Source organism: Vulpes vulpes, chromosome 15 (genome assembly GCF_048418805.1).
Source record: "Vulpes vulpes isolate BD-2025 chromosome 15, VulVul3, whole genome shotgun sequence".
Taxonomy (NCBI): Eukaryota; Metazoa; Chordata; class Mammalia; order Carnivora; family Canidae; genus Vulpes; species Vulpes vulpes.
The window spans coordinates 81,878,447-81,904,331 of record NC_132794.1 but is presented as its reverse complement, the minus strand read 5'-3'; the positions used below and the strand labels follow the sequence as shown (position 1 = coordinate 81,904,331).

The following is a 25,885-nucleotide window of genomic DNA, read 5'->3' as shown; positions in this document are numbered from 1 at the left end:
AGATTATTATTATTTTTTTTTTTTTTTTGTCTATGAGAAATGATCGTCAACCCAAGCATGTAGACTGGCAATAATATTATTCTTGGAGACCAAGAATTAAACTTTTGAGGATGCAAAGTGGCCACTCTATCTCCCCTACATCTATCCCACAGCCAATTCATCCTCATCTACTTTTTTTCCCCCTATACCTGGGGAGAATGGGAGTTTTTCTCATGGGATCATGAAAAGACACTTTGGGCCACCCCCACTATTCATAAAAGAGCCAACATTTTTTGAGCTCTTTGTACATATATTATGATCATGAAATCTTTACAACCACACTGTACAGTGAGTATTATCCCCATTTTACAGAGAGGCAACTGAGGCTTCTCAAGTTAAACTTGCCCCACAAACCTCAGTTAAGTGTTAGAGCTAGAATTCAAAGCCGGGTCTATCTACCTACAAAGCCCAGGCTTGGGAAGAGGACAGTTGGGTTGTGTAGGCTCAAAGGGAATTGTCTCCAGGGTCCAGGCTTACCAGGCCTTGCTCAGGACCTCGTGTGTGGGAAGTGTGGGTTTCTGCTTTCAGAACATTCTCACTCTCCTCCCCCTACAGGAGAGCCCTGGACTTAGTATATGCTGTATTGGTTTCCTGTGGCTGCCCTAGTGAATAACCACAAACGCAGTAGCTTAGAACGATAGGAATGTATTCAGTCATAGTTCTAGAGAACAAAATCGAGGTATTGACAGGACCACACCTCCTTTCAAGGCTCTCAGGCAGGTTCCATTCCTTGCCTCTTCCAGCTTCTGGTGGCTGTTGGCATCCCTTGGCCTGTCATGGAGTACTCCAATCTCTGCCTTCGTCTTCATATGTCCTTCACCTCTGTCCATCAGATCTTTCCTGTGTTTCATAAGGAAGCTTGTCAGTGGATTTAGGGTCTACACAGATAATCCACGATGTTCTGTTCATCCCAGGATCCTTAACTTAATCACATCTGCAAAGACCCTTTTTCAAAATCACGTAACATTCACAGGTTCTAAAAATTAGGACATGGCCATACCTCTTAGGGCCCACCAGTTCAACTCATTACATGTGTTCCTGGATACTTTACCAGGAACCAGGCCATTTCTGTTCTTTAGTTCCCACTGTGAGCAGACATGATATCCAGTAAAGGCTACTTTCTGGCAGAGTGGCTAATTATTTTTTTTTAAGATTTTATTTATTTCTTCATGAGAGACCCACAGTGAGAGAGAGAGAGAGAGAGAGAGAGAGAGGCAGAGACCCAGGCAGAGGGATAAGCAGGCTCCATGCAGGGAGTCTGATGCGGAACTCGATTCCGGGACTCCGGGATTCCGGGATCACGCCCTGAGCCAGGCAAAGGCTCAACTACTGAGCCACCCAGGCGTCCCTGAGTGGCTAATTATTATTATTTTTTTTTTGAGTGGCTAATTATTAACAAGGTTTCACAACTTGGAGTTTTATTTATTTATTATTATTTTTTTTTACAACTTGGAGTTTTAAAGACGTTTCCATGCTTTTACTGTCAATGACATATTTTCAGTACAGCTAAAAGCCCTTATGGTAGTCATAGCCTCTCTCACGAGGTTTTGTTCTCTTTCAGATTGCTGACCTGCAGCTCCATAAACTGGATGAACTGGACTGTCTGATTCAGGGCCTGCTTTATGTTGACTCCGTCGGCTTCAACGGCAAGCCGGAATGTTACTATTTTGAAAATCCCACAAATCCTGAATTGTGTCAAAAAAAGCCTTACTGCCTTGATAACCCATACCCTATGTTGCTGGTGAACATGGGCTCAGGTGTCAGCATTCTAGCAGTATACTCCAAGGACAACTATAAAAGAGTTACAGGGACCAGGTAAACATGGTTTCTGCTAGGAGAACCTTTCTGTACTTAAACCCAGGCCTCTATCTTGAAGACCATTTTATAAAAAGATTATTTGTGTTGAACACACTTTTAAAAGTAAGAGCTTAAAAAGGATTTATTGCATATGTTAACATAGCAAGAGGATAATTTATGTGAAGGTTCATAAAACATAATCCTTAGCCTGCTGAAAACTGGTCAGGTTGAAGGAAGAAGGCCACACCCCACCAAACCCAAAAAGCAGTATGTGTTAAGTGCCAGATGAATGGCAGGGACCGTAAGAAAGTAGGATCCAGAAGAAAGGATGCCTGGGATGGTCAGAGAGGGCTTCAGAAGAAGCCTTCTTTTAGAATTTCCTTGGTGCCTAGCACAGGATGAATTGCTTGAAATCATCTGTCATTTCAACCAGTAAACCAAACTGGGTTTACCAAAAAAAAAGGTTTTTTACCCTCAGTTAAATGTTCCACCTGAAAACTGGAATAGTTGGCATGCCTCTTAAGGAATTTCGGAGGGCCACAGACAGGTGGCAAGAGGGGCAAAGTACCTGGTTGTTAGCGCATACACGCCCTAAGGGCAGAGGCGCTCAGCTTCCTCTTAGTAGCGATGGGACATGGGAAGAGGATCCAGGGTCAGAAATCTTTGAGACGTCCTAGTGTAAATGTAATTTTTAAAAGTTTTTCTTACTTGCAAGTGAAGGATATGGTATGAAGTGTTTCTCCCACTTACGAGACCACAAAACCCATTTTTAGAGGAATGACTTAAGGAACTAGTGCCATGTGGGATGTGCTTTGGGACGTGATGTTGAAACCATTGGTTTTTTTTGTTTGTTTTTCCTTTTTTTTTTTTTTTTTAAGATTTTATTTATTCATGAGAGACACACAGAGAGAGGCAGAGACATAGGCAGAGGGAGATTCAGGCTCCCAGAGGGGAGCCTGCTGTGGAACTCTGTCCTGGGACCCCAGGATCACGCCCCGATCCAAAGGCAGATGCTCAACTGCTGAGCCACCCAGGCGTCCCAGAAACCACTGGTTTCTGTTTTGTTTTGTTGTGTTTTGTTTTGTTTTTTTAAACCACTGGTTTTTAAAGATGAAGATATCATGTAACTCCTCCTCTGGGCCTCCACGTCCTTGTTTGTGCCACGAAGGGGGTCATTTCTTAGATAGTGTCTGTGGACATTTCCAACCCTGAAAGTCTGCTGCACTCCTCCCTCATCCATTAGGAGAAACAGCACTGTTTTGCTACTGTATATCCATGACCTGTAATGGATCTGCTCAGTGACTCACCACCCGGGAAGGGAAGATTTAGCCTCCCTGCCCGCCCCCCCACCGCCCCGGGGGGAATTTTGGCAATACCTGGACACATTTTTTGGCCGTCCCTATTGGATATGGGTGCTACTGGCATTTAGTAGCTAGAGGTCAGGGGTACTGCTAAATATCTGCAATGCACAGATAACAACAAAAAACAAAAAAAAGTATTGAGCCTCAGAAGTCAATATAGTACTTCTATTGAGAAACCCTGGTGCGCAAGCGTGCGTACACACACAAACCCTCACTAAATCCTGCTTATGTTCAGAATATAGGATATTAATTACCCTTAGGTATACCCTTTCTCACCGAGCATACAGAACTAAGCTTTCTTGCACACAGAAAAATCACAACTGTCCCAGGGCTTCACTGGGACTGTCAGGAGCATCAAAGATAAATGAATATTTCAACCAAGCTAGTTTAACCTTAGATGGCGATCTCATTAGAGTACAATTTTCAAGTAACTCCAGACTTTACCTCAGAAGGAGTCATTGAATTGATAGAGCTAATCCCAAGGTAACAACAAGCTAAACACTATCCTCAATGAGAGGTATTTATCATTTCATTGATTAGCGAAATCATGAATCACATCACATTTTGTATTTTCTCAAACTTGGAAGTTCCATGATACTGGATCATCTTTAACAGCAGCTAATGAACTCACTGTGGTGTTTGGCTTCTATTACATGTGTAATCATGCTCATAAATTCCAGCTATTTGGTAAATGCCCATTAATGACCAATGTTTTGCAATCCTCAACAAAACCTGTCTGGATGTCTAAGTTACCCTGCAAGTGCTTTTCAACTAGTAATTTTGGAAATGTGCTACAGCAGACTGAAGGTAAATAGAAAGCTCTTTCTGGGGCTGCCACAGGCTGGGGAAGGGAAGGAAACGTCCACTCTGTGGGCTGCAGCTCCTCCCTGTCCAACCAGAGTTGTTCTGCCAAAGGCTTCTTTTGATCTAAGTTACAAAACCACTAATACAAACCATTACGGTGAGCAGCGAACAACAGTGTGTGGAACACACTTTGGGAATCACTGATCCGAGCAAATAGCTTCAGCTTTACGTTTATTACTGCTATTGTGGGCTGACAGGTGTAACTCCAGGGTTTTTGTTATTATATTATGCCCTATTCTCTCCTTGAACATTTTTATTTTTAGGAAGCCACATCATTCCAGAAGATCAGTTTTCTTTTAGACATCTGGTTTTAAATGGTTTGTTTCATGTTATGTGTGATTTTAATGCATTTTAGATTAAGGAGCAACTTTTTCTATTGACAGTACTCTAATTTTATTGTAGCAGCCAGAGAAAAAAGAGGACTTTACAGCCAACACTGTTGCAATGTGCAGATTATTAAAAGAGGAATGTAAAGAATTTTGAAACTTTGGTGAAAGAAGTAGTACAGCTCGTCTCATTGTTTTGGAATCTATTTTAAGAGCACAAGCACTCAGTAATTGAAGGTTTCTTCTACTTTTCCCTAAAATCCCTCACTACAAGGTTGTTGGGTTTTTCAAAAAATAATGATGCTATTCAACAGCTGTCTCTAAGCCATATGCTTTTGTCTCCGATATGCTGAGGGTCTTACTGTGTCTGCTGAAACAAACAGATGTATCTGATTATGAGTGAGAGAACCACATTGGTTAAACACCGGTTAGCAGGTTGAGGATATGAATAAAGTGCTCTTTTGCGACTGTGCATTCTTTCCTCCTATCTGCAGTGTGCCAGCTGTGCAAATGCATGCTTGCTTTCCCCACGCAGCTCCCATGCTTTGTCTGGAGTCATCGGTCATCTTCCAGTCACACAAAGCACTTGTCCGTTCTCACTCATACCAACACATCAGCTGATGAATTGCCTTCTTTCTAAGTCAGCCAATGTCTTCCGCTGCCTATGTTTGGAGGAGATTGTTGAATGCCTTGATTAATATGAATATCTGATGTTCAAAGAGACGTTATTAGTGTGGATGAAAGCAGCTAGAGGTGTGAGAGAAGCCTTGAAAATCTACAGAGACCAATCCAGATGGCACACAAACCAAAAATTGTTCCCATTAAAATACATGAGCTCTGTAGGGCAGGCCGAAACTGACAATGTGACACATGCTGTTACATGTAAGTGACGATAAGCTTTAGTAGAGGAAATCAAATTGTCTACTGTGACTGAGTTGTCAAGGCGGTGACGTCTGTGGAGCTCTTGATCTCCTGGTACCACACCTCCGGGTTGGGTAGCTGCTACCGGTGGTGCTTAGCTACCAAATTTTCCAGGAGGGGCTATCATTTCAGTCAAGTATTTTTGTAACAATCACTACTTAAGAAATGTTACATACAGTTTCACTTTAGATATAATTTGAAGAACGGTGTGCCTGTCTACAGTCTGGCACCTTCTTGTTAACAGTTATTGACAGTAAATATAATTTCCCCTAAAGTTTCTTTCTTCAAATTTAAATTTAAAATAACTTTAATCATCTCAACTTGAATTTCCTCTTAGAACTGAAAGCCAGTACCCCAACACGCATGGGATTCCCGGGGCTGGCCGCTCTCGGAGCTTGAGGACAAACTGATGTGAGCATTGACTCTTCATTTGCTCTCCTGCCTCTGCTCCGGGTAAACAGAGCGAAGGCCACGCCAGTGCTCCCTTTCCTGTCAGGAGGTCACTCGGGATAGCTCTACTCTCAGTCTCCTTTTTGCTCTGTCACATAACCGTGGTATTAATACACAAATTCATTCCCAACTACCATAATTAGTTTCTAATTTTGTCTGAAAGATGATTTTAGAGGAATTTTCCCCAAAATGGCTGAAAGCTTTTAAAACATAGTTGAGCCTTGGAACGTTTTTATGACCTTTGTTAATACTTTTGATTATTGGGTAGTTGGTAAAATATTAACCCTCTTTCCCATAATCTACCAGAAGAAAGCCCATATGTGAGCAATCAGTGGCTTCCTTTTAGAAATTTTTTGAGATTATGTCTCATAATCTAGAGAATCGAGGTTGAGGTAAAAGATCGGCTCCTGGGCTGGCTGCTCCTAACAGCCCTAGGGTCAGTCTGGCTCTGCACTTCTGAACTTCACATACACATGTTTTTCTTTTCCCAAGTATTTGTATTCAGCTACATTCTTTTGTTGTTGTTTTTTTCATAGCAGCCATTTTTCTGGTTATTTGCTGCTTTCAGACTCCCCCCCCCCCCCCGCCCCCCAATTAAGAGAGATCCTGATTCGGCCCCATTTTATAGGTGAGAAGATTGAATGAGGTACTTAGGTTAGCAGCTAGCTGAAGGTCTCACAACGGAAATCAGTGAGAGTCTTTCTCTGGTTTTGTTCTTAAATTCAGGGGCAAGTTTTCCTTGATGTTTCTTTTTAGCCTCTGCCCTTTTTAAAAATCTAATCTACCCTAAGATTATTGCACCCTACACTTTAATTCAAGTGCCCTTTTGTTTTTCTTCCCTCTTTTTATTAACCCATATTAGTGATCTTGATGTAGTTGGGGACTTGGATGGGCATATAATAAAGTAAAATTTAAAATAAACCTTATTGTTCCTTCAGTCTTGGAGGTGGAACATTCCTAGGCCTATGTTGCTTGCTGACTGGTTGTGAGACCTTTGAAGAAGCTCTGGAAATGGCAGCTAAAGGCGACAGCACCAATGTTGATAAGCTGGTGAAGGACATTTACGGAGGAGACTATGAACGATTTGGCCTTCAAGGATCCGCTGTAGCATCAAGGTAGAGACGAAGTAGCTAGGAGCAGTAGTGTGTAAACAAGGCAACCTCTCCACCCTGGCCATTCATTTAGTACTTTTAAGATGTCAACCCACCAGCCTGGTGCAAGTATCTCTGGTTATTGGAGCTCAGACTTGATCTCCCACCCTTTATGAAGCACTGAGATGTTTAGCCTTTGATGCTTGTGCTTAAAATAGGGCAACTTTGAAAGAAGGTTCTGGAAAACTGCAGCAGTTTCCCCTGTTCCATTCTTGTCAATATATCTAGAGAGCATTAAAAAGTTTTCTTTCCCATTAATAGCCATACTACGTTGACCCTACTTTAAAAAAGGGGGCAGCCAACCATTCATACCGTAATCCTGTCTGCTTGTAAACCATAGTAGCCAAATCAGGTCATTTAAGTTTGAACAGAGTTATTCACAAAGCTTTCCACAGTACTTTGGTGGAAGCTTGGGGCCTGCCTGAGGATGATTTTGAACATTCTCACTAATATTTCCAACATAGCTTTGGCAACATGATGAGTAAGGAAAAGCGAGATTCCATCAGCAAGGAAGACCTCGCCCGAGCCACACTGGTCACCATCACCAACAACATTGGCTCCATTGCTCGGATGTGTGCATTGAATGAGGTAAGGCCTTAACCCAGAGGAAGCCTCGTGTCATTCATACACATCATCTTTAACAGTGCAAAACTGTTGACCCTTACAAAATTATAGATCCTTTGGGAAGCCTGCCCTTTGTCCTAGTCACACACATCTTGTAGACCATGAGGGTTGTGTTTTGGGGAATGGAGAGGAATATGCATCTTATTTTTAAGTAGGCACTGGATAACAAATGATACACCATCCAACCATGGAGACCAGGTAAAAGCACAACCCATGCCATAGCCTCTCTGACCATCATTATTAACCACCCACCCAAAAGTGTGAGGAAAAGCTTTGCGCGTCCTTGCAAATAATTGCAGGTAAAACGTTCTACTTGCAGTATTCGATATTCTCTCTGCTTTCAGCTTCTTTACAGTGTTGCCTTGTGGCATGGAGTTCAAGCAGCATTGTACAGGGCTATCAAAGCATAGAGAGCTTGCTGCAGCTGAGGCCAACCAGAGCCCCAGGCACAAGAGTGGGGTGGAGCTGGTGACAAAGCTTTGGGAACATGTTTTGAAACTGCAAAGTTCCGTTGGGAAACTAGAACCCTTTTCCCTAATACAAGACATGTAAACTACAATAGCTTTCACTGAGTTGTGTTAGAAAGACAAGAAAGGTTGGGACATGCAACAGGTAATAGAAGTGTTAAAGAATCATAGTCGCATCGGTAATAGAGCTTTTAAAAATATGATTTTAATAGAAATACACATAGAAGATAAAATTCTGGGTGTACAGCTTGGATTTTCACTCACACACACACACACACACACACACACACACACACCTGTATAGGTACCACTCAGATCAAGAAATAGAGTATTACAGGTACTGCAGAAACTGCCTCCTGTCCCCTCCTAGTTGAGCACTGGGGTTTTAAACAGGGCAGAAGGCAATCTTGATGATGGGCAGTGCCAGCCCTGTCTTTGAGCTCTGGGGTTACAGAGAAACATACTCCTTTACATTGAGTAGAAGGTGTCACCAGTCTATGGCTCGCGGTCACTTTTTTCCAGCCTTGTCTGAAATGGAGTTCAGATACAAGGCTGAAATGCAAAGAAAGACTGTATCTCAGACACGTGCCTTTCAAAGTCCACTTCGGTCACGGGACTCATTTTAACAGGGTTTATTTATTTATTTATTTTTACATTAACCTTTAAAGGGAGTTTTTCCAAGTAGCCAAACAAGGCCTGACTGGTATGTGTGTCTTGGGCTGTCCTCCTGCGCTCTCAAAGGTCAGTTAGATGTGACATCCCTGCCCCACCCTTTCCCCTGCTTTCCACAGACCTTGAGCGAGCCCGCAGGTCTTTTTACAATGATCACATTCACTCTAGGGGAAGGGCAACAGATTTTGTCACTTTTCATTTTGCTTTCAATACCGTTTATTGCTGGACTATAGCAAAAGTGGCAGTTTGAAAGTAAGGCCAGTGAGAGGAATCAGCGATCGCATTGGGCAAGGCTCCCAGTGGGCACAGCAGGAGGTGGCAGTGGTGTTTCTGGGGATCAAGCATCAGCTGGTGCTGCCTGCACCACCCTCACTGAGTGGAGAGTCCTTGAATTCAGCTATTTCATACAGGGGCACCACATGCACTGACTCTAAGATGATAGATAGATAGATAGATAGATAGATAGATAGATAGATACTTAAATTGTGATTATTGGAACCCTGTAAAATGCTTCTTCATCAACATTGACCTTTTATTCATATTTTTGAGTAGAAAATACAAACACATAATACAGAGTTCCAAAGACAACAGAAGGGTGTCCAGGGGGGTGGGCAACCTTTTGTGCCTTTCCCGCAATGTTAGCCTGACTTGAAGTAGCCGTTGTTTTTCACTTTGGGGGTCTTACTCTCTGTTGTCTGCACTACAGCAGAAACATATCCTTCCAAGGGCAGCAAACTCTGTATCACGTTGTTGCTTAAATAAAACACCAATTTTATTGAGATGTAATCACATCTCATGCAATTCACCCTCTACATATATTTTATGTCTTGCTTTGGTTGTATATCATCCTTTTATTATGAAAATTGGTAAACATACATACAGGAGCAGGACACTATGAAGAACCTCCTAATAGCCATTAACTGGACTCAACTTTTTTTTTTTTTTTAAAGTTCTGTGGTTTCCTCTAGTCTTTTTTTTCTTTCCACAGTCATATCTTTGACCCACCTGGAATTTATTTGACATAAAGAATGTCCATCAGCTTTTATTGCCATTCTATTCCTTCTGGCTCATTACCAGAGTAATGCAGGAGTGGGGTTCTGAGCAAGCCCTACATTGGACTCCCTTGTTTTAGGGGAAAAGATGGAACTCTAAAATTTAAATAAATCCTTCCTTAATCTGAGTTACTTACTCTTGACTGTTTCTTGTTACATCTCAGTCTAGGCACTTATTAAAACCACCTCCTGCCCCTCCACCCATGGAAAATATTCACAGTAATTAATGGACTCATCGACTTAACATTGTCAAAACTTGAGATAATTGAGAGGCCATGTTCCTAGATCCTGATGAGTCTGGATCAACTGGACAGAAAAGGATGCCAGCTTCTAGGAAGTTCTTCCCTTTGACATAAGTGGCCCTAGCAACAGGCTCTGTGAGTGGGTGGGTGGAGCAGCCCCTGCATGGCAGACAGGCTGAGCTCAGTGTTTAGTGTGTGTGTAGTGCAGAATGCAAATCCATGTCAACAAAAATATAAACAAAGTTTCTGTTACATTTCAACCCACACACATGTTGACCAAACATACCCTAAGGATAGAGACTGGGAACCATTTCTTTTTGTATTCCTGCTTTTTGGCGTAGAGCAAACTGAGCAAGCTTGTTAGATGAAAAACCCATACCATGGCCATTTCATTTATGAGTCGCTTATAATAATTTATAGTTGGAAGTTTGGGGTAATTGAAAGAATGCAAAGGCAAATTTAGCTGAACTTGAACTCAAGTTACAATTTTATATATGTGTGTTTGTAGCTGAATTTCATATCAGACCTAAGTCAGTCTGACATAATACCCGCAAATAAGGCCAACATAAGTCTCTGCCTGGTCCAACCAGAATCTCACCCTCTTGTTCTTGTGGTATGCACTATGAAGTTTATTTGGCTTCATTTTGGAAATGCTGAAATAATTTCACTTAAAAAAACAAGTTGACTCTGCAAGGTCCTGGGAGTACAGTTATACCATTATTTAATTGTTCTTTAATTTTTTTTCCAGAATATTGACAGAGTTGTGTTTGTTGGGAATTTTCTCAGAATCAATATGGTCTCCATGAAGCTGCTAGCATATGCAATGGATTTTTGGTCCAAAGGACAGCTAAAAGCTCTGTTTTTGGAACATGAGGTAGGTCAAGTCTGCATGGAATTAGTTGCCCTGCATGGAGTGTATTTGGCGTCACCTAACTTTTGAGTGAGTCTTTCAGTTTTAAAATTGGTCAAATAGAAAGAGTTGGCATTTAAACTTTCCATTTATACAAAGGATAAAGAAGAACTATATAAAATGGAAGCTTTCTTCTCCAACAACCAGGACCAGCAGCTGGTTAGTTAAAAAAAAAAAAAAAATCAAGGCAGCCTGGGTGGCTCAGCGGTTTAGCGCCGCCTTTGGCCCGGGCCTGATCCTGGAGACCCAGAATCGAGTCCCACATCAGACTTCCTGCATGGAGCTTGCTTCTCTCTCTGTGTCTCTGTGCCTCTTTCTCTCTCTCTCTCTCTCTCTCTCATGAATAAATAAATAAAATCTTTTTTTTTAAATCAGCTAAAATGAGTAATCATTTAAAAATATCTCACCAATTACTTTGATGTAGCACCAAAGCCTATTTTTGACCATGGGTTCTGCTGATTGGAATTCACTGTTATCTTTTTTTTCATGATCCACAAGTATTATATGCCTTCTTTGATTTGTGATTTATTTCTTGAAAATGGATCAAGAGATTAAAGATACCTGTGAAGCACTTTGGTGGCATAATCCTTCTAGATTTTTCTCTCAACCTTTCATGTGCAGTATCCACCCAAGTAGAGAGTAATGGTTTGTGACCATCTTTTCCAACCTTTTTCAAGAACTTAACTGGATTTTCAAAGAAGTAACCAATTTATTTTGTACTCTTTTTATTGGTTTAGGTTATATATAATTAACTTAGATTATAACATCAACAATAAAACTGTCATAAACAAATCTGAGGATAAACACAGTTGACTCTTGGCAAGCAGACAACTCCACTGGTGAGAACAGAAGTGCTGGGCCTGCTCAGGGTAGCCTGGTGGCCCAGAAAAGGTGGTGTCCCTAGGCATTAGCAGCCTGTCTGCAAAGGGTATGGAGAACATTAGTTAATTGAGAGAGTCCCTTCTATCGAGTTTCTACAATCCTATAAATCAGGTTTCTAAAAGTGGAGGACCTTCCCCTCTTTTCCCTACCTCTTCTGCCACCTTCTTTAAAATCAGTGCTATAGGGGCGCCTGAGTGGCTCAGCTGGTTGGGCGTCTGCCTTTGGCTTGAATCATGATCCTAGAGTCCTGGGATCAAGCCCAATATCAGGCTCCCTACTCAGCAGGGAACATGCATCTCTCTCTCCTTTGGCCTCTCCCCCTGCTTGTGCTGGCTTTCTCTATCAAATAAATAAATAAGTAAAAATATTTTAAAAAATAAAATCAGTACTGTAGAGAGCAACTATTTATTTATCATGGGGGTACCTAATCCCTGATGTGGATTGTAGCAGAATAAACTTTGAGAGAATTAATATCACAGATTTGTAATAAATAACTACTGTGGCATTTTTCTTATCTTCAAATAATTTATCTGAAAAGCTGCTGATGCATTTCTAAGTTATTTAGAGTTTTCTAAGCCCATATTTTGTTTTCTTAAAGCAGATAAACAATAGGAACTCAAATGCTAAATAGTTAAGGCCCAGTGATAAAAAGCCTGTTGTTGTTTTTTTGTTTGTTTGTTTGTTTTTTTAAGTAGGCTTAAAGCATGGAGTGATAGAACTTTTGAGGGGTTGAGGGGACTTGAGTCCCTGATTTTTCACTTTCTCTCCCCAACCAGAGCCCCTCCATTTTTATCTGCTTATTTATCATTTCCACGTAAGATTTTGTTTGAAGAGGAGAAAAGCACCTAAGCTATAAAAAAGCAATTAAAATGAAAAAGAAAACTGCTTTTCCAGTTCAACTAGAACTGCCATATTTAGTGATTAAAAATACAAGACATGGTTATTTTATCTGGCATTTATCTATATTTTATCTGGCAACCCTAAGTCCAGATTCTCTTCAACTAAAGCAAAAAACAAACCCTAGAAGCCATCAGGAATTAAAAGCCATCTACACGGTCACATGGATAGTTAGTTGGCAGTAAAATAGGGAGTGAGATCCAACATTTTGGGGAAACTCACTTCTGCAGGTGAAAGCTTAGTTACCTGAATTCATTTGTACAATCCTAAGGCCCCTTGGACTGTGGCTTGGCTTTGCTATGCACGTATCATAACTCGGTCTTCATTGCCAATGAAAGTGAGTGTTTTTATAGCTCCTTGTAAATATCTCTCAGAAAAGGTTCTGCATTCCTAGATTCCCTCTGGCTTAAGCAGGTCTTCCTGGAGGATATTGTGGAGAGAAAATTTTGGGAGGCACACGTGTGGCGGTCCTGCCACAGGAGTCCTCACTCACTGGTCTCATTCATTCAACTAACAGGATTGAGAAGTCGTCAGCCAAGCTGTTAAGACACAGCCTCTTAACTGACTAGGAGTCTTTAGACAATGACTTTACCTCTCCATCTGTTTTAGCCGCTGTAACATGGGGGGATAATAACATTTGCCTCATAAAGTTTTTATGAAGATGAAATGAATGTATTAATGTAAAGTGTTCAGAAACAATTTCTAGCATATAATGAAACCTCAATAAATGTTAGCTGGTAGCAGCAGAAGCAGAGGTCCTACATGGAGTGCCTGTCCTGGCACACTGCCACCCATTTGTGTGGGTGACTGTCGAATCAGGCAACAGGAGTGGAGTCTCAGACCTTTTGGAAACCAAGTTCCCTAAACATTTTTATTTTTCAGTTCCTTTCACTTTCACAAAAACAGGCTTTTATTTTATAGATGAGCAAAGGGAAGCTCTGGCTGATTTGGATGCCTTTCCAAGATCTGCAGAGGGAAGCTTAGAGATAAATACCTGGGAGATACAACTCTGAAGTCATACAGATTTGAGGTTGAGCCCTGACATAACAGTATGACCCTGAAAGGGAAATTTCCTTCATTTCCTTCTATTTCTCATCAGTGAAATTGGGGTCATAGCGTGGATTTTGCCAAAGATCAATTCTAACAATACCAGCACTCGTGTAGTACACACCAAGTGCCAGACATTTTCCTCAGCGCTTTACATACAGCGGTTAATTTAGTTCATATAAAAAAAACAGGTGTATCTAATAAATATTATTACTATTATTCTACAGTGCATGGCTGAGTTCAGGTTTTTTTTCTTATCTATCACATTAGGGGACAGCATTCCTAGCATTGTTAAAAACAGTAGGCCTTTGGCTATTTAGAGATCATCATGCACAAGTTTTCCCCTTGCTTTTCGCAGGGTTATTTCGGAGCCGTTGGAGCACTGCTGGAGCTGTTCAAGATGACTGATGACCAGTAGTGGTGCCAGGCGGCGGAAGAGCCTTCTGTGGGAACAGGGAACCGAGGACTGCTGTCAGAGGAGGTAGATGCCGCTATGGGACGGAAGCCAAGCCATTATGGCAGATGAACCTGCTGGATTTGTAAATAATTTAAAATCCTTCTAGCCGATCTTTTACTCTTGGGTTTTGAGCTGATGATTCAAAATGGGGAATACAAGAGTTTTTTCTGTATACTGTATTTTTAAAAAAAAAAAAAATTTTGTGCAGCGAGGCCAAACCTATGTATGGATTTTATGCATTAACCTTGAAAAGTTGTATGATGTTTAAGAAGGACCCGAAATGTAAGTGCTGTTTATTTTTCTTCTGGGGTTTACTGATCAGTGTGGTAATTTTAACTTCATTTAGTAATTACTCTAGGAGATTCTACCTTTACTTATATTCTTCATGACGTTTCATGATTTGCTGTTGGTTTCAAATGAAACTACAAATCTGGCATGTTTTACTGTGAACACGATTTTGTTTGTTTGTTTATATACCTTTTCTCGTCTTTTTTTTTTTTTCCTGTTGGAATGTCTTATGGAGAAAGAGAGTCCTTCCCCATTTCTGTCCTTAAGTGACTCCCTCCCCTCCCCAATACCTTTCTTTAACCTAATTGTCTGTATCAATCAAGGTGCTGACCAACTCAATGCGAAGTGAAGCAGGAGATCGAAAGCTCTCGAAAGTACCCCTGATGAGAAAACTCTGAAAATGTTGATGAATTTAATGAGTCAGGCAAAAGTTGAAAATGATAGGCAATTTTGTCTTAAACCTTATGCATATGCAATGTTTTGTTGGATTTATTTTATGTTAGGTTATATTAAACTGAAATGTTCTCTGATGACATGTCCTCGATTCATGCCCAGCCTATGAGTGGCAGGAAATCCTTATGCAGGACTCTGGAACTTCCCAGGTAAAGTCTCCCAGTTGATTAACTGTTCCCATTGGGAGATGGGGGAGAAGTCATGGGTTGAGGTGTCAGGTAATAATACCTATTTGTTTTGTACACATATGTACATAGGAGCTTTGTAACAAGGCATCTTAAGTAATAACATTTTTTCATTTGAAATATTTCAGACTGAAAACTGTATTTCAATCCCAGCTTCTAATATTTAAAAAAAAATCATGATACTGATCTATCTATACATTTTTTTTCTTTTTTGAAAGATGCATTGGAACCAATGGGTAACTTTCAAATGAGAGTCTTGTACAAATATTGAAACGCATGAAGTCTAATGATTTAGAACTGATTAATCTTTCAAATTGAGCATATTGTTGAAAGGGATTTTTGAAGGCAGTGCAGTTCCTCCATGATGAATCTTTCCTTTTCTGCCTCCTGAGCACCATCTTTAATTGCCATTATCTTCAAGTCTTGAAGAACTTGTTAATTGAAGTATTCACTTGTCTGGTTGAAATAAAGCCTGTTTCTGTTGTGATGTTTTTAGTGTATATGTTATTTTCATTTCTTAATCTTCATGTCCATAGTATCTGCTTTTGTGCCATATAATGAATGTGTGTTGTATTTTTGCTACCCTACATTTCATAATTTGAGGCTTTCACATAAGGGTGTCTTCAAATGAAGCCCAAGCTCTATGCAGAGATTCTTAAAATAGCTTTATTGTTGTTATACAACTGACTCATTGCCAAAATATCATTCCTATATTTGCTAATAAGAAAAATTTTTCAAAAGTTGGCCATCACAAGTACAAGTACTCTTGGCCATCACAAGTACAAGTATTTGATCAACTTCCACCTGGCTTAAAAAAATTCAAGTAACTAAGATGTTCTTGAAAAAGATAAATGTAAAAATGTACATATTCTCTACATTAGTGCCTTTTTTGACTGTTCCCTTCTATTCAATCCTACTCTCCTCTATCAGGGAATAGTAGACCTGGGATTATGGTTCTGCAAAAGGAATCAGGACAAGTTAATGTAAATACATAACTTTTTAATTATCTGGAATCACTTGATCTTTCATTGCAGATGTGTAAGACATTGGGTTAGCTGAGGAAATCAATTCTTCCACTATGCAAATTTCAGTAAATGTTGGCTACATATAGCCAGCCTTTTTTTATAATGAGAAACTTGTAGTCTGTGGATTTTTACATTCACTTGAATCATAGAAATTTTCCTTTGGCTCAACATTAAGAAGAAACTTGACAACGTTAAAGAATTTTTATCTTGAATTCAAGATGGTAGATAGTCCAGAGCATGGCTTTTGATTGTGAGACAGCTTCAGTGTGGATCTAGCTCTGCCAATATCTAGCTGTGTGGGCTAGCCACTAACCCTCTCTATAAACTCCAGCTTCCTCATTTATAGAATGGGGCAAACAGTTTTCCCCACCATATTTAAAGAGCTTAGCACAAAGGCTGACAAATAGTAAATGCTAGCTGTACTGGGAAAAGAAAAATACATCTTAAACTAATGTGTGAAATCAGCGATATCTAATCTTCTAGAATGTGGGGAACCCATTTTAGCACAGAGATACAGATCTCCCATGCCAGTACATGTTCATAGCCCTGTGTCCACAATTCCAAAATTCCAAGCTCTTGAAATGTATCTTGATAGTCACTTGACAGAAAAAGCTGACTTGAGCATTATTTATCACACTCTATAGGATTCTTCACATGTTTTGTTGCAGAGCTACTAATGGATTGAGGTTTCATTATTGGGTACTGCCCCAGCCCCTACTCGGGGTGGTAAGTAGTGAACAGTCCTGAATTTTGAAAGACATCTGGTCTCAAGAGTTGTAGATAAAGGGATTGTGGAAGTATGGTTGTATTCTTCAGGTTAGGTAGTATATATCGTTTCAGAGTCCCTTTGCTGGGAACTGTTGTTATAGGTAATTTATGCTCGACATCACCTGGTCATACAATGAATAAGAAGTTACCTTGTGCCAGGAAGGAGATAAGGAAACCAAGAGGAATTGGCTATAACCCCTGCTGTTCAGCAAGGGAGACAAGTCTCAAGCCAGTTCATGTTATAAAGTGTCACAGATGTCACTCATTCGTTCACCAATATTTACAGCAGTGAACAAAAGACCCATCCTCACAAAAGACCCTAGAATGAGCTTACATTCTAGAAGGAAAACAGATAATCACTAAGTAGATATTGGTAGATCAGTACTATAAGGAGAAAATGAGGTAAAGTAAAGAGCTGGAGAGGAGGTAATTATATTTAGAGAGTGGAAGGGAAGAAAATTCTTTGGTAGAGTGGTCAAAGACAAATTCTATGAGAGGAGATGTGTGAGCAGAGTCAGATGAAGTTGGGAACACACCATGTAAATACCTGGGAAAACATTGTTTATTCCTGGCAAATGAAAATGAAGATTTTGAGGAACTGCAAGCATTCAAGTGTGTGTGGAGTAAACAATGGGAAGAGTGGTGGGAAATGCAGTTTCGGGAATAGCCATGAACCATGCCTAATATGAGGTCTGTACCTGAGGCTGGAGGCTGCACCTGAGGAACTGGTCACTTCTGGAGGAGAGGGCTCGAGAAGTTTCCACTGAGTCTTAACCAATGAGTAGAGACTACTGAGTGGGGCAGGAGGGGAGGTCTTCCCAAGCAGAGAGAACAGAGTGGGAGAAGCATTGAGAGAAGAAACACTAGTCAGGTTATTCAGGGAATTAGAAGCTGTTTGCTTCCACTGGAGACTTGGTTATTGAGAGAGAAACCCGGTACTCAGAGATGGGAAACCAGGCAAATTATGGAAGGACTCATATTCCAGCTAAAGACTCTGGTGTTTTCTGTAGTCAGTGCAGAGTCATCAAAGGGTTTCAAGTAAAGTGGTAATAGCAAAATGTCCTACTGAGGTAAATGAGTAAATCAGTTATTGTGCTTTGGATACATAACACCATTTTTAGTATCATGTTTGCTTTAGTTCCTCTATTGTGTCCAACCTTATGCAGTAGCTGCTTAGTAGACTACATTTCTCTGTAACTAAGAGGGTTAAATAAGCTCTTGAGAATTTTCCCACAGGACCAAGGCTGCTAATAGCTACAACCGTGCTATGATTCTATTTAGTGACTAGGAAGATTCCAATATCAGTGATCACCATTAACTCTATTACTTGCAAGAGTTGTTTGGAGAGAAGGCTCTTTTCCTCCCAGTGATCAGAAGATGACTGTGAGGAAATTGGGAGGAAAATTGAATTAATGCACATTTTCTACTGGATCTATCAGGTGCTCATTATGTACTTTTCACCTATTTAACTTTGACTGAATGCCTATGATGTGGGAGGTATCCATTGGGTAACTTGTGGGATACATTCAGTTGTAAGACAGCAAGATCTCTCTTTTCATCGGGCTTCCATTCTCATGAAGAAGGTAAACTTTAAGCACAGGAACCAACAAGTAAACAGGAAAATGGCAGTTAGTGATCAATGCTGTGAAGGGAAGAAATAGGGTGATGTGGCGGAAAGGAAGGCAAAGAATTTCCTTAGTAAACTGGGTATGAGATACAAATATGAAATCATGGCCTCAGCTTTTGAGGAATGACCCTCAAGTGTTTCTTGCTTTCATTCATCACTACCTCCTCGACTGAAATAAAAGATATTTGGGGGGAACAATTTAAGAGCTAATTCAGTTTCTTTTTATTTTACTTAGAATATTTAATTGAGTTCCCGTATGAATTTTAAATCGTATGTTACATGAAACAATAGATTAACTTAGTAATGCTCCTTTTGTACTACTTACTCATTTCACGAAACAATATTATTTAGCTGTTCACTTGAATCTTTATTGTCAATGCCTTTGTCGTGGCCTGAGTCATTTCATGGTTTCCAGAGCACACCAAGTCTGGCACACAGCACTTTTTGAATCTATTTATGATATTGACACTGGATTTTTTTTTTTTAACCAAGCCAGGACCACCTATTTCCCCAGTGACCTCAATTATTTGTTTCATTTTCCAAAAGATGTTATATTGGTGATGCCACAGTGTAACCATTTATGTAGTGCCTTTTATGGTCAACTTTAAAAGGTTAGTTTATAAGTATTCATCACTTGCGATACAAAAATAAAAGAAAATTTGTATGAAAAGTCTTTGCCTCTTCTTATGCTCACTCTATTAGGTAAACACTAAGCATTCCAAACTAGAATTAATGGAGGTGATTTGAGTTAATGTTGTCACCAAACAATTCTTAACCAGTCTGCGGTTAGAATTCATCTTCTTAAATTCAAGTATTATTTTTAAAAATTCAGTGCATTTTATATGCAGATAATCTAAAAAGTTAAATAGTTCCAGAAGACTAAGAAAAAATAGCAGTACCCATGTTTTCTTTTCTTTTTAAAAGATTTTATTTATTTATTTATTCATGAGAGACATTGAGAGAGAGAGAGAGAGAGAGGCAGAGACACAGGCCAAGGGAGAAGCAGGCTCCATGCAGGGAGCCTGACGCCGACTCAATCCCGGGTCTCTAGGCTAAGGCAGCGCTAAACCGTGAGCCACCCAGGCTGCCCCCATGTTTTCTTTTCTTTTTTGTTTTTCCTCCCTCTTTCTCTTTACACTTTATTAATGACACATGATACTTTCTCGGTGCTTAAAGGCAAAGCCACGGGCAGGGAAAGGGCACTTGGATATGTCAGACCACCAAGGTTGTAGCTAAGACTCATAGCCACAGGGACTGTTTTGGTTGGTTGGAAGATTTGGGAAGAGGGGTATGCTCAGCATTCCAACCAATGCCTGGGTATATTTTTATCAGGAACTCATTTTTCAACATTGGCTGCTGGGCTTTTCTTGTTTTATTTCACTATTCTGAACAAAGCAGCTTCCCAGATAAGGGTAGGGTGATGAGGGGAAAAGTTTGAGCAGCTTTATGTCTAAAATCTTCTAAAAATATTTTTATGCTATGCTCATACTCAATTGATAGTTTGGCAAAGTATAGAATTTTAGGTTAGATCTTTTTCTTCAGAATTCTGAAGGCATAGCACTATAATTGCCAAGCTTCCAGTGTTGCTGTGAGAAAGCCTGATGTCAGCCTGGCTCCTGATCTTCAGATGTAACTATTTCCTCCCTCTTTTCTAGAAGTTTTTAGAAACTTTTCAATTTCTGGTTTCAACCAATCCATCACCCTCAACCTTATCAGAAAAAAGGCTAAACAAACTGAAAAACCAATGACTTTTCTCAGACCTATCAGAGAATTGAGGTCATAGAACAAACTGCCACCCTAAAATTTGAAAAGACAAGGAATACTGAAAATCACAGCTGAATCGATTTACCTACCACCCATAAACTGGTAGGAACACTTAAATGGCAATTTTGACAAACTGGTGGAAGCTCAGTGTGGACTTACATAAGAGTGAGACATTCCTGGGGACCCGTGGTCTTAGGGAGGGTCCCCACACTTCCATGAGTCCTACCTCCAGGAACCTCACCCAGTTCTCATGGTGAAGAGCTGAGAAAAATTCTCCTATGTCTCTGGCAGGAGGACAATCAAAGTACCATTCTGAAATTTATCTATAGTGCTCTCCATGAAAAAGGGTTGCTTTCCAGGGGACAGGATTTTATCAGAGACTTATCTTACCCCAGGGGGAAAGGAAATTACCTAACTTCTGCCTCCAGTTGTGTTCCGTCTCAACTAAGGCTGAAAGGGGGAGAGGCTGCTGGAGGAGAGAATGGGAAAAAGAGGAATGCTGAAAAACACTGGAGACCATAGCCCAGGGACACAGGCCCTCTGATAGGCTGAGATTTCATCTTGAAATTATGGAAGTCTCCCCTCCCCCTGTCCTCCCACTATGTCAACCCAGCTTTAATATAATAACAGTGGATTGCAGCCGAAAGAGACCTGTAAGGTGCAGATTCTATTTAAGAAGAACTTATTAGGGAAACTCAAAGAAAATGGAGAGTTAAAAACAAGGACATAAGAGGAATTTGAAGCCTCTGGTACCTACAGCTACAGCAAACATTAAACAGCCCAACTTCTAGCTGGATTCACAATAAACCTCACACTAACAGCCATTTTACCTCAGTTCCTATTACCTGATACATCCCATGTAGCTTGCAATACAAGAGTATATGACATGCTTAGAGGCAAGAAAAAAAGAGACCAACCAAACATCAGACTCCAATATGACATAGATTTTGAAATTCCTAATCAGAGAATTTAACATAAATATGATTAATATGTTAAGGACTTTAATGGAAAAAGAACAAGAAGTGACTGGCAATGTAAACAGAGAGATAGAAAATCTAATGAAGAATCAAAAGGAAATGTTAGAAATTAGAAATGTTGCAAAAGAAATGAAGAATGCCTTTTTTTTTTTTTTTTAAGATTGATTGATTCATGAGAGAGGCAGAGACATAGGCAATGAGAGAAGCAGGCTCCATCCCAGGACCCCAGGATCACCAAAGGTGATCTGAACCAAAGGCAGATGCTCAACCACTGAGCTACCCAGGTGCCCCAGAGAGTGCCTTTGATAGGCTCATCAGTAGACTAAACATGGCCAAGAATCAGTAAGCTTGAAGATATGTTAATAAAAGCTTCTAAACTGAAACTCAAAGAGAAAACAGTATGAGAAAGAACAGAATACCCAACAGCCATGGCACATTTCGAACAGTAAAAACATATACATCAGACACCAGAGGAGAAGAGAGAATGGAGCAGAAGAAATATTTAAGTAATAATGGTTGAGAATTTTCCAAAATTAATAACAAATACCAAACCACAGATCCAGGAAGCTCAATAATCAAAGTGGGATAAATACCAAAAAATCTACACCCAAATAAATCCTATTCAACCTAGAAAGTCAAAGACAGGGGATCCCTGGGTGGCTCAGCAGTTTGGCACCTGCCTTTGGCCCAGGGCGCAATCCTGGAGTCCCGGGATCCATTCCCAAGTCGGGCTCCCGGCATGGAGCCTGTTTCTCCCTCCTCCTGTGTCTCTGCGCCTCTCTCTCTATATATTTATCATAAATAAATAAATAAATCTTTAAAAAAAAAGAAAAGAAAAGAAAAGAAAGTCAAAGACAAAGAGAAAATTTTGAAAGAAGCTAGGATTTGGGAGGACTTGCTGGTGAATAATTGGGAAACAATGTGAGGACTTACAGTGAACTTCTCAGAGACCACACAGTGATAAGAGAGTGGGTTAAAAATATTTAAACTATTGAAGAAGCTTTCCTGCATCACCAGTATTCTGAAAATGTATAATAATAGGCTTTAGTATTTTCATCAACTAAGTTGGTTCCATAATAGATTCCTTCAAACTAGAAACATATCCTTCACCTCTTAGAAATTTTCTTAAATTATTACTTTGGTAATAAATTTCTCTGATATCTTTGAGGAATTACTCCTGTTTGGATGTTGGGCTTCCTGTATTGGCTAATTTTCATATTGGTTTTCTTTTATTTTTCATCTTAATCTTTTTGCTTCATTTCAACGTTATCTTCCAGCTCTTCTATGGAGTTATTATTGCTACTATTTCTACCATCATGCTGGAGGTCCCAAGAGTTCTTTACATACTCTCATTCTTTTGTAACCTATGTTTTATTTCTCAAAAGATACATTGACTTTTATGTTTTTACATTTCTGAATAATCTCCCTTCCAAGTTGCTGCTTCTTCTTCTTCTTTTTTTTTCTGTTTTTCATTTTAGAGTCTTTCCCTAGGTGTCTTGTGATCCTTCACTATGTGATAAAAAATTGATTGAAGCTTTAAGTAAGCAGTGTTACTTGTTGATTGGACTTTACTGTAAAGTGATCTGGCTCAGCTGTTCCTTTGGAGAGCCCTACTCTCCAAAGTAGTGGGGTGAGCACCGACCGGTGGAGGGAGCCGTGCAGGGGTGCACGCTTGGCACCATGACCCAGACGCCCGCCTTCGACAAGCCCAAAGTGGAGCTGCATGTCCACCTCCATGGGGCCATCAAGCCTGAAACCATCTTATACTTAAGCCGGAAGAGGGGGATTGCCCTCCCTGCTGAGACCGTAGAGGAGCTGCAGGACGTCGTCTGCATGCACAAGCCGCTCAGCTTCCCTGGCTTCCTGGCCAAGTTTAACTACTACGCGCCATCGTGGGCTCCCGGGAGGCCGTCAAAAGGATCGCCTACGAGTTCGTCGAGACGAAGGCCGAGGAGGGCGCGGTGTACGTGGAGGTGCGCTACGGCCCGCACCTGCTGGCCAACTGTCAAGTGGAGCCGATCCCCTGGAACCAGCCTGAAGGGGACCTCAGCCCGGATGAGGTGGTGGCCCTGGTGAGCCAGAGCCTGCAGGAGGGAGAACGGGACTTCAAGGTGACAGTGAGGTCCCCTGTGCTGCCTGCGCCACCAGCCCGACTGGTCCCTGGAGCTGGTGGAGCTAAGGGTGTCAGAAGCACCAGCAGACTGTGGTGGCCATCGACCTGGCAGGAGACGAGACCATTGAAGGGAGCAGTGTCTTCCCGGGACACGGGAGGCCTGCGGGGAGGCTGTGCCGGGAGGCGTCCACCGCACTGTGCACGCAGGGGAGGTGGGCTCGGCGGAGGTGGTCCAAGGGGCTGTGGACACGCTCAGGACGGAGAGGCTGGGCCACGGCTACCACACGCTGGAGGACGAGGCCCTTTATGCCAGGCTCGGCAGGAAAACATGCGCTTCGAGATCTGCCCCCGGTGCAGCTACCTCACAGGCGCCTGGAGTCGGACACGGAGCACGCGGTGCTTCGGCTCCAAAATGACCAGGCTAACTGCTCCTCCACGCGGATGACCCACTCATCTTCCAGTCCACCCTGGACACGGTTACCAGAGGGCCAAACGGGATGGACTTGACCGAGGAGGAGTTTAAGAGACTGAACATCAATGCGGCAAAGTCTAGTTTCCTCCCAGAAGATGAAAAGAAGCAGCTTCTTGATCTGCTCCCTAAAGCCTACGGGATGCAATCTTCGGACGCTGCCGGGAGCATCCCCGAAGACATCAAGGCCACCTCGCCAGGCCCTCCCCTGGGGTGGAGCCTCCGCAATTCTCTGGGGTTGAACGGCACTTACCGTTACTCTTTCAAGGAGGACGATGATGCCCATAGTCAACTTCTGCTGCTTTTGAAGCCGTGTGCCTGTTTCTGTACACAGGAATACCTCGCACGCCACATCTCTCCTGACTACGGGCCAGAGGCTGGTTGAATCTGAAACCTCCCTCCCTCCTTTCAGCACCATGCTGAAAATCTGGGGCTCGATAAAGAAGCCAATGGCTGGTATTGTGAAAAAAAAAAAAAAAATTAAAAAAATTTTGGAGCTTTTCTCTGGGATTGGTGATACCCTCCAGAGAAGGTGTTTTCCATGTCTTTTCTGGAGGTATACTCTTGACTGCAGCATTTCTAGAAGTGGAATGGGAGGAATTTGAACTTTCAGAATAAGAGGCAGTGAGGTGTAGGTGGTACTCTGGAGCCACTTACTGTATGAATTTAGTCGAGTTAACTTCCCTGTGATTCACTTTCCACAACTGTTTTTTTTTTAAGATTTTATTTATTTATTCATGAGAGACACACACACACACAGAGAGAGAGAGAGAGAGAGAGAGAGAGGAAGAGATACAGGTAGAGGGAGAAGCAGGCTCCACACAGGGAGCCGGATGTAGGATTCGATCCCAGGCCTCCAGGATCATGCCCTGGGCCAAAGGTGGCACTAAACCGCTGAGCCACCCAGCTGCCAATTCCTCAACTGTTAAATGTAAACATAATTTGTTGGGAGGATTAAGCCAGTTAAATTATGTAAAATGTTGTAAAGAGTACCCAAGCACCAAGTAAGTGTTGGCCATTATCATAAGTAGACTGACTTAAGGGGATCCCTGGGTGACTCAGCGGTTTGGCACCTGCCTTCAGCCCAGGGTGTGATCCTGGAGTCCTGGGATTGAGTCCTGTGATTGAGTCCCCCGTCGGGCTCCCTGCATGGAGCCTGCTTCTCCCTCTGCCTGTGTCTCTGCCTCTCTCTCTCTCTGTGTCTCTCATGAATAAATAAATAAAATCTTAAAAAAAAAAAAGACTGACTTAATTCCCCTATTTTCAGTACTCTACCTTATCCACAACAATGCCAAATGTTGATCCATCCAGGTCTCTCTCAATCTCTCAATCTTTCCTATGTATATGTATATAAATATATAAATAATAAATAAGTTATATATAAATATGTATAATATGTTTATATATGTAATTTTGTTTTCACAAAATTACTCATCAAACAGCAAAAACATTGACAGAGCTACCAGTAAGAAAACAGAAAGGAAATAAAATGTTTGAGAGACATCTTGAAAAGCTTCAAAGGAATACACAACAGGCTAAAACTCTATAGTTCAACCATGCTTGCACAGCAGGTTATATTCATTCTTGCATTTTCCCAAATATTATATTTACCTTTCTCTTTTCCAACTTGTCAAGATTTTACTTTGTATTCAAGAATTATTTTCCCAATCTTTGTCCAGTTTTAGCCTGATGATGACTACCTCTTGGGGTAAGAAAACAGATCTCGCTGGGATGCATGCCCACATGGACAGTTGTACCATTAGCCTTCTCACACTGCACCCACTCCATGTAGATGACATATATCTTTCTGTACACCTGGACTGCCTCGCCAAGCTGCTGACCTTTACAGTGTCCTTGAACAACCTGGATCCCATCATCCTTGCAGATGGGCATGGCACACTGTACTCCTGCTGCAGCTCCTTGGACGGGGGGAAGACAGTTCTTCCTGTGCATGTGCAAGTGGGTATTGATGAGATGTTTGAGATTTTTGCTGCAGCCCAAGGTTACAGAGGGGTTGAACTTCCTGGTGACGATCTATCTGGCACCAAGCAGTCTCA

The 25,885-nt window shown here is 41.3% G+C and overlaps 1 protein-coding gene and 1 pseudogene across 6 annotated transcripts in view; both read left to right on the top strand.

The window, feature by feature from the left end:
- The window catches only part of PANK1 (pantothenate kinase 1), a 56,465-nt gene extending 40,893 nt beyond the window's left edge, over positions 1-15,572 (top strand). For 4 of the 6 annotated variants that reach the window (XM_072739477.1, XM_025990545.2, XM_072739479.1 and 1 more), the window contains exons 3-7: positions 1,601-1,854; positions 6,697-6,873; positions 7,374-7,497; positions 10,715-10,840; positions 14,061-15,572. In XM_072739477.1, coding sequence (XP_072595578.1) covers positions 1,601-1,854; positions 6,697-6,873; positions 7,374-7,497; positions 10,715-10,840; positions 14,061-14,120 — 741 coding nt within the window. In that variant the 3' untranslated portion in view covers positions 14,121-15,572. The remainder of the gene's footprint in view (positions 1-1,600; positions 1,855-6,696; positions 6,874-7,373; positions 7,498-10,714; positions 10,841-14,060) is intronic. The other 2 variants (XM_072739478.1, XM_025990542.2) reach the window with 1 other exon arrangement.
- Positions 15,573-19,478: 3,906 nt separating this feature from the next.
- Positions 19,479-24,539, top strand: LOC140595687 (adenosine deaminase pseudogene; annotated as a pseudogene).
- The last annotated feature ends 1,346 nt before the right edge of the window (positions 24,540-25,885 follow it).